General features: G+C 50.0%; 1 protein-coding gene across 4 annotated transcripts in view; it reads right to left on the reverse strand.

Moving 5' to 3' along the window:
• ZDHHC17 (zinc finger DHHC-type palmitoyltransferase 17) overlaps positions 1 to 4,152 on the reverse strand; it is a 132,612-nt gene extending 128,460 nt beyond the window's left edge. For all 4 annotated transcript variants that reach the window (XR_006274484.1, XM_038386999.2, XM_043493002.1 and 1 more), the window contains exon 1: positions 1,528 to 4,152. Coding sequence is in view for 3 of the 4 variants with exons in the window: in XM_038386999.2 (XP_038242927.2) it covers positions 1,528 to 1,812 (285 nt within the window). In the remaining variant the exon portion in view is untranslated. The remainder of the gene's footprint in view (positions 1 to 1,527) is intronic.
• Between the last annotated feature and the right edge of the window lie 8,750 nt (positions 4,153 to 12,902).

Below are 12,902 nucleotides of genomic sequence, written 5' to 3' on the forward strand. Positions count from 1 at the left end.
ACTTCAGCAGGTGGGTACTGTAGTTGTAGGAATGCATGATAGAGATCATTTCCCCATGGTATTTCTCCCTCCCACCCCACCCCCCCACTGTTCCTCTGATATTCTTGTTAACTGCTGGAATTAGCCTACCTTGCTTGTCACCATGAAAGGTTTTCCTCCTTTCCCCCCCCCTGCTGCTGGTGATGGCTTATCTTAAGTGATCACTCTCCTTACAGTGTGTATGATAAACCCATTGTTTCATGTTCTCTGTGTGTGTATATAAATCTCTCCTCTGCTTTTTCCACCAAATGCATCCAATGAAGTGAGCTGTAGCTCACGAAAGCTTATGCTCTAATAAATTTGTTAGTCTCTAAGGTGCCACAAGTACTCCTTTTCTTTTTGCGAATACAGACTAACAGGGCTGCTACTCTGAAACCTTTAGATATCAAGAAACCTAAAAGGTTCTTTAAAATATTTGTTTTGGAAAAGTAATACCATCTGTTTGACAAAACCTGGTACTTGGCACACCTATTTATCTTTTCATAGGCTAAGAAAATAAGCCTTACAATCCTCACCATATTAGGTGGGTAAGAGATAACACACAAAACTTTTGTTTATACTATTTACAATGTCCTTCAAAACCATCAGAGGGGATCTGGAGAATGTTTATACATGGTTGACACACAAAAAAAGGACTCTCTTTCAGTATGATACATTACCTAAAGTGACCTTTACATATTATTGAGAGGTTACAGTTTTATTAAAGCAAATATTAAAAAACATGTAGTACACAGATTAAGAAAAGAGCGTCTGTACAATTACTCCAGCTCTTGTCCACATATGTATTGTGCACTGAGGGGGGTGAGGCGGAGTAAAGACAAACACACACAGCCCAGCAAGTTCAGGACTGAGTCGGACCAGGCCCAATTTCTTACAGCAAACTGCAGATCAAGAACAGTAGGAAGCGTTTATTCCAGGTCTGAACCCTTTGCCACCAGTAGCTTAGCGGTAACCCTCCTATGCTGTAAAAACAAGCCCTGCGGTGTCACGGATGGTGGGGAGGAGGGTGCAGCTCCGCCAGGCACCGAGGGATGCTGTGCGGAGCTATGTGCATTGCGGAGTCTCCCACAGGGCCCTGCACGGCTGTGCCCGACCAGCGGAGCGTTCACCTGTGGACCGGGCAGGGATGCCACAGCCTGCGCCTCTCCCCGCGGCTGGGAGGGGACAAGCGCCCCGCTCGCAGGGCCGCTCGCCACCCCGGACGCACCCCGGCGGGACTTTCCCCTCGGCGTCCCGAGGCGGTGACAGGGCGCGGCCCCGCCAACCCTTGGCCCCGGGCTAAGGGAAACGACGGCGGCCCCCTCCCGCAGCGCAGCCGCCCCCGCTCCCCGCTCCCCGCCCGGCCCCCAGGCCAAGGCAGCCGCGGCCAGCGCCCTCCATCCACCCCCGCTCCGGCGGCCGAGCCACCCGCACAGCAGCCGTCCCGGGCCGGGAGCGGAGAACGGGCGGGCAGCCGCGCCACCCACAGCCGGGCGCGGCGGGCCTCACCTCGGGGTGCAGGATGGGGACGCAGCCCGCTTCTTTCTCGTACTCATCCAGAGGCGCCGCCATCTTGGTGCGAGCCCGGCGCCCGCTGCATGCTGGGTAGCGCGCTCCCCCCGCGCCGGGGTGGGGGAAGGGAGGGAGGCCCGGAGCGGGCGGCCGCGGCCGGGACGCTGCGCTGTGGGAGGGGCCGACAGGCGCGAAGCTGGTGACCCAGACTCGCGCCCCTCCCCCCCCCTCCCGGCTCGAGCCCCCTGTGGCGGGAGCTGGGTGGGGAGCGCCCCCAGCCATGACCCGCCCGGGGACGGGGTCCGCTCTCTGCTCCCCCGCGGCTCCGGCTGGTCCCGAGCCCTCGCTCCTTCCGCGGGCAAGCGGGCAGCCCCTCGGGAGCAGCGGCCCTGGGCCAGCCAAGAGCCGAACCCAGCGGGAGGGGGCGCGAGCAGGGCCAGGGTCTTTCCTCCTGGCTAGCCGGAGTCGGCGTGCGCCCGGTCAGGGCGGTGAGAAGGCTGCTGGCCCCCAGCCGCCTGTCACGATGAGTTATAAGGGCTATGTCTGCCCTGCAAAGATAAGTCGACCTAGGCAAGGTCGACTTACCGCGGAGGGCTCCGCCGTGAAACTGGCAAGAATGACCGTCAACCGTCAGGGTAAGGACCACGCCGTCGCTGCACCGACATAAGCCCTACGCCTCTGGATGAGGCGGTTTTATTATGGCAGCAGCGCGGGGAAGTTACATCAGCGGGAGGAGCATCTCGGTATGTACAGCTCCACTGTTCGGGCCACACAACCGTGTGCTGTTGGCAAGGCTTCAGTAATGTGGCTCCAGCACCTCCTCGCAGCCTGGCAGGCACGGGGAAGGGGGAACAATTGTACCAGGAGCCTGCACTCATCCTCCCCTTTCCCTCCTGGTCTGCGATATTTGTGTAAGTAAACCAAAATGGGACAGGTGGGGCGTCATGAATATGATGTACAAGGGCTCCAAATTTCTCTCCAGGGGCCTGAAGGCTAGTCAAACACCCAGCATTGTAACTGGCACGAGTGTCGACATGCTCAGCATGCAAACCAAGGACTGAAAAGGGACAGGATGCTGACTTACTCCTCCCAGCCTGAGGCAGGTTGACACCTGCGTACAGAAGCTTCCACTACCCATTCTTTGGCAAATAGCTTCATAGAGTCTAAGGCTTGTTGATCTCTAGTCTGACCTGTATAACATAGCCAGCCATAGAACTTCCCCCAAATAATTCCTGTAGTACATCTGTTAGAAAAACATCCAATCTTGATTTAAAAGTTGCCAGTGATGGATAATCTGCCAAAAGCTTTGTTAAATTGATTCAATTGTTAATTACTCATACTGTTAAAAATTTATGCTTTATTTCCAGTCTGAATTTGTCTAGCTTCAGCTTCCAGCCATTGGATCGTGTTATACTTTTCTCCGCTAGACTGCTAGGACTTCATCAAGGGCTGTCAAATCTTTCCTGAACAGTAAATTAATTTAAAAACAAATGAAAACTACTTGAGCAAATTATTTATAACTGTTTGAATATGCTTTGAGCCCAGCAGAAGTAGAGGGTTACATTATTATATGGTAGTTAATGGTTTATTTGTGTTTCCTCATTGTTGGGCATCCAACTTGAGAAATCTAAGGTTTAAAAGGGCTAAAATGTAGTCTAGCAAACAGAGCCCTGGATTAGGATGCTGGAGATCACTGTTCCATTCCTAGCTTTACCACAGGTCTGCTGTGCCACCTGAGGCAAAATCACTCCCCCTCTCTATGCTTCAGTTTTCCCATGTATAAAATGGGGATAATGTTACCAACTTCCTTTGTAAGGTGCTTTGAGATCTACTGACAAATATCTAACTGCTATTACTTTTCAGAGGTCTGAGGTTTCTTATAGAGGATACCTAAAGCCAGTGGACATGTTTAAAAAATTTTTGCCCTATTTTTCTGTTTCTAAATTCTTATTTTATAATGCAGTCATTTGAGGTTTTTAATGATCTAGATGAACTGGAAAGCAAAAGGCCCTTGCAGGTCTTAGTCACTCATAGAAAGAAAGAAAGAACCCTCACTTAGAACTGTACTTCCCCAGGCAACTATTTTATTTGCCAACATTCTACCCTTGAAGGCTGAAAGTTGGTAGGCAATGGCTCATTTTAGAAACAAGTTATATTTTACTAAAATATGTTTCTTTTACAGTAAGGGGCAATATTTTATTCTGTAAAAATTTGGTGTTCATGCAAATCAGATAGTTGTAGCACTGACTAGACACAGACACATTACTGGCAGACTTTCACATCTTCCCCACATAGCTATGTCTGGGTACCTACTCTGGAAGATCTTCTGTAAAAGACAGCAGTCATAGCGTATTCTGCCAAATTATGTGTTGGTTTTGTGATGTGCACAAATGTCCACGAGAGTGGCGGTTTTCAACCTGTAGTCCGCGGACTATGTTTAAGATTGCCAAAGGGGTCCACACCTCCATTTGAAATATTTGCAAATGAAAAAAGGTTGAAAACCACTTCACAAGGGATTAAATGAGACTACCATATTCATTTCACTGATTAATTATTTTTGTAAGATTGTTCCAATCTTCTCTTGAGGTTCTCTTGGTGGACCCTTATAATATCTTTTGTCTACATAGAAAGAAAGAATTAAAAAAAATATTTTCTGTATCAACTTTAAGAATAGATTTTAAAATCCTATTAGTTATATGAAGGTCCACAAAGTGTTCTTTCTGATCCTTCAAATCTAACTGAACTGATTGTTTTTTATATCCTGTCATATATCCTGTCCATATTGCCAAGCTACTGTATATACAGCAGATTTCAGGAGTCAAATTAGAGCTTCTGGGAACTAGGTTTTTTATTTTTCATATTTTCTGTTATGAGCTATGCAATAGACATTCAATCCATGGTAGAAATTCTGAGACTGTATGAGTAGTCAAAACCCACACCCTTTTAAATTAACTTTTTTATAATTTTTTGTATTATGATATGTTATTGCTGATTAGATTGTTGCTTTATGTTGTTACTATCTATAGTGCTCTCATTTGTCTTTGTGAAGAGACAAATGATACAACTGTTCATTACTCACTACTGGTTTCATAAAATATAGCAGAAAAGCATCAGTAAAAATATAGACCATTCTAATAATGTTAAAGCTATAAATACCTTTTGCTACGTAAACATATTTATATTTACAACTGTCAAGAAGAAGGAGGATATAAGACTTAGAAACAGCAGGTGGGAAAGGTGACAAAAACCACAGGTATGAAGCCTTGAGATACAGAAGTGACAGATTTCAGAGCAGCAGCCGTGTTAGTCTGTATTCGCAAAAAGAAAAACACGGCTACTACTCTGAAACCTGTCAGTTTGGGGAGGTTAGCCTGGGGCCCACCCCTTCTGCCCGAGGCCCCTTCCCCCCACCAGCCCAGATTTCCCCCCCCCACACACACACACACAGAGCCCACAGTCATCGCCCCCCCCCCCCCGAACCCTAGACTACCGTTTGGCATGCGGCTCCCCAGAGCACTGGGCGGTGCACTGCTCCCCAGAGCAACAAGCAGGCGCCAGGCCCCCCAGCCCCAGAGTACTGGGTGGGCAGACCCCCCCCCCAGCCCTGAAATGGCATGCAGTCCCCCCTCCCTATCAGCCCTGGAGCGTGGGGCGGCGCAGCCCCAGTGGAAGCCCCCCCCCCTCCCAGCACTGGGCTACCCCAAGTCCCAGCCGCACTAGCCCCAGCAGGCTTCCCTTCCCAGAAGAGGAGCAGTGGCTGGGGCCAACTAGCAGCTGGAGGGGGCCTCCGGATGGAGTATGATTGGGGCCACACAGGGCTGTTTGGGGAGGCACAGCCTTCCCCGCTTATTAGACTCGCAGCCTATGGTGGGGTGGTAAGTGACAAATAGGGGTGTGGAGTTTCTTTTTCCTGTATTGAGCTGGCTCTAGGGTATTTGGGTGGCCCATTCCACAATGTAATCTACTTCTCTAGTGGAGTGTCATCGTTTAGTGAAGGTAGTTTTAAGTGTGTATCCCAGACTTTGTCTTCAGAGCAAATTCTGTGGTATCTGAGTGCCTAGCTGTAGATAACAAATTTCTTTGTGTGTCTGGGGTAGTTGCTGGATCTGTGGAGATAAGTACGGTGATCTGTGGGGTTCTTATATATAGTTGTTTGTAGGTTTCTGTTGTTGAAGCTGATTGTGGTGTCCAGAAAGTTAATGCTGGTGTAGAAGAAATGGTTACTTACTGTAACTATGGTTCTTAGAGATGTGATGCAGACATGTATTCCAAGTAGGTATATGCATGCCCTGCATGCCAGAGACTTTTGCCTAGCAGTACCTGTACCTCATGCCTGTAGCCCCACCCCTGGCCCTGTGAGGCAGCGCCTCGCTAATCCCCCTCAGTTTGTTCGCACTGAACATCCAGGGAAGACTCCGATGCAAAGGGGACAGAGGGTGGGTCGTGGATTACATGTCTGCATCACATCTTGAAGAACCACAGTTACAATAAGTAGCCATTTCTTCTGCTTCCATTAGATGCAGACATGTATTCCAAGTAGGTGACTAGCAAGCAGTACCTACATATGGAGGTGGGGCTTGGAGTCTACTTGAGTAAGGATCACAAGACCATGCTTCCAACATTAGCATCTGCTCTGGAAAATTGTGATCACATAATGGTCCATAAACACGTGTGTGGATGACTGCATAGCCACTCTACAAATGTCCAATATGGAAATGTCATTGCGGAACACCACTGACATTGTCTGTGCTCTTGTTAAATGTGCCCATATTTGCTGAGGAGTCATAGCCGACACTATCTTTTATGCAGTCTTGATGCAAGACGTTATCCATCTAGAGATGGTCCACACAGAGACTGCATATCCCTTTGTGCAATCTGCATCTGATATGAACAGGTGAGGTGAAGCATGAAATTGTTCAGATAGATGCTGTCTAGCCTTCTAACATCTTGTGTATGGAGGCATTGCTCCTCCAGGGAGGAATGGGGCTTGGGGGGAAAATACAGGCAAATATGCCACCTGGTTCAAATGAAACTGAGAGACCACCTTGGATACAAACTTCAGATGTGCCACTTTGCCCCTGGAGAACTGCATGTAAAGAGGTCCAGTCATCAGAGCTTGCAACTCACAGACCCACAGGGACAAAAGGCTGGAGAATGTCCACAAGTTTACGAGTATTCTCCTAGAGAAACTCTTCCTAAATACCCAGGGATGAGGCCACCTGATCTAACATGTCCTGAAGTCCTCCAGATGGACAGGGAGGATGAACCAAGCAACACCACATCATGCAGGGATAAGAACGAGGCTGTTGGCTGGACTACAGGCAGGTCTCCAGACAAGGAAACTCCTGTGGCTCCATGGGAATGGGAACCATAGGCGACTGTACTTGCAGATGATCTGTTGGCCACCACTTGCTGATGGCCACCAATGTAGCATAGGCAGGGGATCTCGCATTTGACTTTGATGGCAACTGAGACCTCCTGGAACAAGGAGCTTCCCTTTAGACCCAAGGCAGCCACTGGTAGGGGTTAGGCATTGGTGGCCAATAGGCGCTCGACCAGGGACCCCTATCCCACCCTTGAGGCACATGCTAACCTTGGTAACCATATTCGTCCATCGGTAGCCACCACACTGCCCCCGGTGAAGTAGAGCGGGAGGATGAGGAGCCTGATTTAGAAGCAGAGGGGTCCTGGGACCTTGGAGACATGGGAAGAGAGACTCCAGAGAGATCTAGTAGGCAATCTGACTTATATGTAGCTCAGAACAAGGTCAGGATTGGTGCTCCTGATGTGGATGAAGGTAGTAGTCAGCACCACCAGTGCTGAAAAGGTCGGTGCCACAGGCAAAGTTGGTCCCAGTACAAACAATGGTAGCAGGGCAACTGTGTGCCTCGATGTCGAGGGCAGCAACAGCCTCCAAGGAACCATCTGTGGCGTCGACTGTGGTAACCTAAGATATACATTCATGAGGTTATAAGCACCAACAGCACAGATCTCTGACTCCAGCCAATAGGCTGTGAGAAGGAACTGAGGGGGTGTGGTTAGGGCAGCACTGCCTCAAACAGCCAGGGGAAGGGATATAGGCGTGAGGCATGAGCACTGCCCCATTATCAATACTGCCAGGCAAAAGTCTCCAGTGCACGGCGCGCGCGTGTGCGCGCGCACACACGCACCACTTGGAATACGTGTCTGCATATACTCGAAGAAGAACCAGCACTCTAGGGATAATTTGATTGATGGGTGAATGTAGTGAAGTGGAGTGGCCTCCCATGGACCCAGAGGGAGAGGAGCCCTTCAGTGAGCCCTGGTGGGCAGAGCCAGACCATGCTCACCCCTCCCGCCAGAAGTCTGTGGGTGGGACAGGAAGTATAAAAGGCGGGTCTGGGAACTCAGTTGGGCTACAGCTGCCAGAGAAGCCAGGCATCTCCCAGCTACTGAGCTGGAAGACTGCTGCAGGCTTCTGGGGATCTGAGGACTGGCCGGAGCCATATGCTGATCAGACCATGGAGGAATTGTTAGGACTATCACAGGCCTTCTACCCTGATGATCTGGACAACACTCTACAGACCTAGGTACACCCTGAGGGGGAGTTAGGAAGTGGCCCAAGGGCAGCAGACCTACTCTGGCTGCAGCACCGCCTGAGCTTATGTCAGCGTGTTGCAGTCAGGATCTCCGCTGACTCAGTGGCAAATCCCACTGCCACTCTTAGGGCCCTGAGCCGGGGCGCTGTGGAGTGGGTGGGTCTGTGCCTCCCCTGCCACCCAATCTCTAGGCTGAGAAGCCAGTGCTTATTGACCATCTGCCAGAGTTAGGATGCCTGAACCCCTTGTTGCTCGACCCTGAACACAGCCTGAGCGATAAACTCTCATTGCCCCGCCCTGCCTAAGGGCCTGGGCTCCTTGACTGTCTTTGCTGCTTGACCCCTGACCACAGGCCTAAGCTATAGACTTGAGCTGTAGACTGTTGTTGGCAACAAACAGAGATGAAGTGAGGCGAACTGGCCTCCCACAGACCCAGAGGGGGGTAGAGTCCCTGCCACTAAACCACTACACTTGGTGGAGAATACAGGCACCAGCCCAATCCCTTCAGTGAGGGGTCTCGCAGCAGCCCACCATCAAGATCCCTGATGGAAAAAAGAATGGAGCTTGACAAACTCATTAAATATCTGTCCAAGAGCCTGCAGCAGCTGGGGGCCCAACAGCAGCAACTGGTCTGGGAATTGGGGCCCAACACCAGGAGCAACAGTACCTCCAGCAACTCGTGACTCTTCTGCCCAGACCTAGTGGGCCACCATCAGGGGGTGTGGTTAATCCCCCCGCTTATAAGACTTTCCAAGATGGGACCCGAAGCATTCCTCGTAACCTCTGAGCGGGTCGTAGTGGTTGCGGGGTGGCACCCAGAGCAGTACCCTGTGGAGTACTGGATCTAAGGAGAGAGGCCTGGGAACACACCCTGTCAGCCTCACAGGGGCTTCTACAATATGTCCTATGATTGCAAGACCAACTTGCTCAGGCAGGGGCCCTTGCCCAGGAGAATCTCCAGACAGCCCAAGGGTTCAGGAGCAATAATATAACCAAGAGGCTTGAGACTGAACCTTTGAGCCCAGTGACCAAGTATTCCTCCTTCTCCCCTCAGAGGAGTCAAAACTCCTTGCCCAATGGCAGAGCCCCTACGAAGTGGTCCAGCGAGTTGGGCCGGTCACATATGAAATCCACCAACCAGACCGAAGAACGAAAAAGCAGGTTTATCACATGAACCTTCTGAAGCCCTGGCATGCATGGGAAGGATTGCTGGTCACCCCATATCCTCTTGAGCCAGCCTTAGGTCCTCAGGTCCCGGACATGTCCAAGATCGAGGAGCCCCAGTTGGGGGGACCCCCTCTCACCAGCACAACAGAAAGAGGCTCAGTGCCTGTTGAATGCCTTCCATACTACTTTCACTGCACTCCCAGGCCAGACTAGCGTCGTACAGCCCACCATCCAGATGAACCCTGGAGAGATGAACCCTGGTTCAAGAGACCACCTGCCCACTCCTGCATCAGACATGAGAGAAGGAAGTGTGTGTGGATGGAACTGTGAGTTGTAGAGTGATCGCAGAGCAAGTGGCGTAGTCCCATCATGCTGATTCCGAACCCTGCCGGGACCCTCTGATTCTGCGTAGATTTCTGAAGGGTAAATGCGATCTCAAAATTCGATGCACACCGGATGCCCAGAATCCCGAGCTCCAGGGAGAAAACTGCGTTTGCCACTCCAAGTGGGTTATATCATTTCACCCAGATGCCTTTCGGCCTCCATGGAGCCCTGGCGATCTTCCAGCACCTGATGGACCACCTCCTGAACCCCCACATGGAGAATGCCATGGCCTACTTGGACAAAGTAGTGATCTACAGCCATCAGGGGAACAGTCATTTAAACCAGGTGGCTGCTGTCCTCTGGACCCTGCGAGGGGTTGGACTCACTGCCAATCCAAAAAAATGTTGAATCGACTGGCAAAAGACTACATACCTGGGATATACCCTTGGCCAGGGTCCTGTCTGCCCCCTCATAGGAAAGGTACAGGCGCAAGTGTTACCCCAGATTTTGGACCCAAGGCACTTCAATATTGGTCTTCCTATAATTATAAATTGATTTCTTAATTTATTCTGTCCAAATGGGGAGAAAGGTAGTGACCCGCCCTAAGGGAATTGCCAGGATATTATCAGGAAGTTTGTCTCTGACCCACAGAGGACTCCCCAGAGCAAACTAATCCTGCTAACCCTTGAAAGGACACGGATAAGGCCTCTGATCAAGAATAGGCATACAAGCAGCAATACTTTGAAAACAGAGTCTTATTTATTAAAGGAAAGTTAGATGGTTACAATGTATCTAATAAAGAAGGAAAAGAAAAAGACATTACAATGTAGGCAATAAGGCACAATTGGATTACTTTAAAAAATCATGCATTTAAGAGACTACACAGACAGTTAAGACAAATACAATGTTGCAATATCAGTACACTCTGAACTTTTCATACATATGCTTAAGGCCTATAATACAATTAACCTTAGATGCATTACAATATACCATACAAGTACCTGATGCATATGCATAAAACAGTGTTACAATATAGCATTAAACAAACATGAAACAATTAACAATTACCATTCTGCAAGCAGTGGCGGGTTGCCTACAACAGTGGTCTCCAAACTGGGGTGCGTGAGATGATCCCAGGGGGTGTGCGGCAGCAGGAGCACCGCCAGACGGCACTCCGCCTTTTTTTTTTTTTTCTTCGGCAGCAGCTCTGCATGTCCACGGCTCGTATTCCCCTCCAGCGGACTGCCTGCGACAGGTCTTCCAGCCCTCTTCTGTAGGCAGCGCACCTGTGGCAGGTCTTCTGGTCTTCACTCTGGAGGTGCGTGAGCCAAGAAGTTTGGAGACCACTGGCCTACAAGATTGGGTGGGGCAGTTCTCATTCAGCAGCAGGCATCCGGCTTTATTGACAGGCATACACACAAGCGGTCCTTTTGAATTAAGCAAAAATCAGACTTACACCCCTTGTCTCAGTCCCTCTGATTCATCTTAAGGTCCTTCTGCTCTGTCATTCTTGCACATTCTCCAGTCTCTGATCTCCTCCCTCTTCCTCCGATCTCCCCTCTCTTGGGGGGAGGGATAGCTCAGTGGTTTGAGCATTGGCTTGCTAAACCCAGGGTTGTGAGTTCAATCCTTGAGGGGGCCATTTAGGGATTTGGGGCAAAAATTGGGGATTGGTTCTGCTTTGAGCAGGGGGTTGGACTAGATGATCTCCTGAGGTCCCTTCCAACCCTGATATTCTATGATTCTATGATTCTAGTTTTCTTCTGCTGCTTCTCAATGATCTTCTCCTTCTCTCCCTCCTCCTCTTACCAGACAACTTCTAGCTTGCCAGCTGTCTCCTTCTGTTCAGTTCTCTGACCTTTCCTGATTGGTTGACCTTTCAAGCTGCCTGCTCCCTGCATGGTGACAATTCATTCAGCCAGTCAGCTTTACCCTTACCTCATAGCTACTCCTCTGTTTGACACTTGTTTCTGATTTGCTATTCAGCAATTTAGTCTGTCCTCCATCTTGGGAATTCCTAATAGAAAATAATAGCAGTGACCATGTTGGATTTTTAACTACAAACTATTATTAATTATACTTTCCCTAAAGCATCCAGCTTAAAACTAACTACTATTTTTTGCACACTAAAGCACTCTGATGCTAACACTACCTTTGAAATGCTAATTTGGAGAGGTAAATTGTTAGTCTCTCTCTCTGTCACTCACACACACACACACACACACACACACACACACACACACACACACACACACAGAGAGAGAGAGTTGTCAGTATTTCTCAGAAGTTAAACAAGTGAAAAAGAAAGGTAAAAGCAAACCTCTGGTAACAACAGGCCTGCCCGGCCCCAGCGACAAAGCAACAGGTAGAACAGTTCCTAGGTCTGGGTACTACTGATGGTTTTTACCCCAATTTGCATCGATCCAAATGCCCCTCACGGCACTCCTCACCAAGGACAGCCCACACTGGGTATGCTGATCAACTGACTGTGAAGATGCCTTCTGGACCCTCAAGGAAAGTCTGTGTCGGGAACCTGTCTTATTCAGCCCCAACTTCAATCGGTAGTTTCTGGTGCAGACAGATGTTTTGGAGGTGGGGCTCAGGGCAGTCCTCTCCCAGGAGGTGGATGGAGAAGAGCATCCCATCCTCTATCTTAGCCACAAGCTCTTCCCCTGTGAATGTAAATACTCAGTCACAAAGAAGGAGGCCCTTGCTGTCAAGTGGGGTGATAGACGTGCTCCAGTATTATCTTCTGGGAGTGCCCTTTGTCCTGATCACCTGCCATGTACTCCTTAAGTGGCTTAACACCATGAAGAACTCCAACACCAGGCTGATGCGCTTGTACCTTACCCTCCAGCAATATGCCTTTACAGTCAGGCACCAGCCAGGTAAGGAAAATGCCAATGCTGACTTTTTCCTCCCAAGAACCAAGAAGCCAGCCCTGAAGACCGGGAGCTGGACTAGAGGGCATGTGTGTGTGCAGTGAGGTGGAGTGGCCTCCCATGGACCTGGAGAAGGACAAGCCCCTCACTGAGCCCTGGTGGGCAGAGCCAAGCTATGCTCACCCCTCCTGCTGGAAGTCTGTGGGTGGGACAGGAAGTATAAAAGGCAGGTCTGGGAACTCAGTCGGGCTGCAGCTGCTGGAGGATCCACACACCTCCTGCTTGCTACCGAGCTGGGAGACTGCTGCAGGCCCCTGGGGAGCTGAGGACTGGCCAGAGCCACCAGAGCTGTTTGCTGACCAGACGACAGAGGAGTTGTCAGGACTTCTGCAAGCCTTCTACCCTGACGATCTGGACCCTC

This window comes from Dermochelys coriacea, chromosome 1, assembly GCF_009764565.3.
Source record: "Dermochelys coriacea isolate rDerCor1 chromosome 1, rDerCor1.pri.v4, whole genome shotgun sequence".
In the NCBI taxonomy this organism is placed as follows: Eukaryota; Metazoa; Chordata; order Testudines; family Dermochelyidae; genus Dermochelys; species Dermochelys coriacea.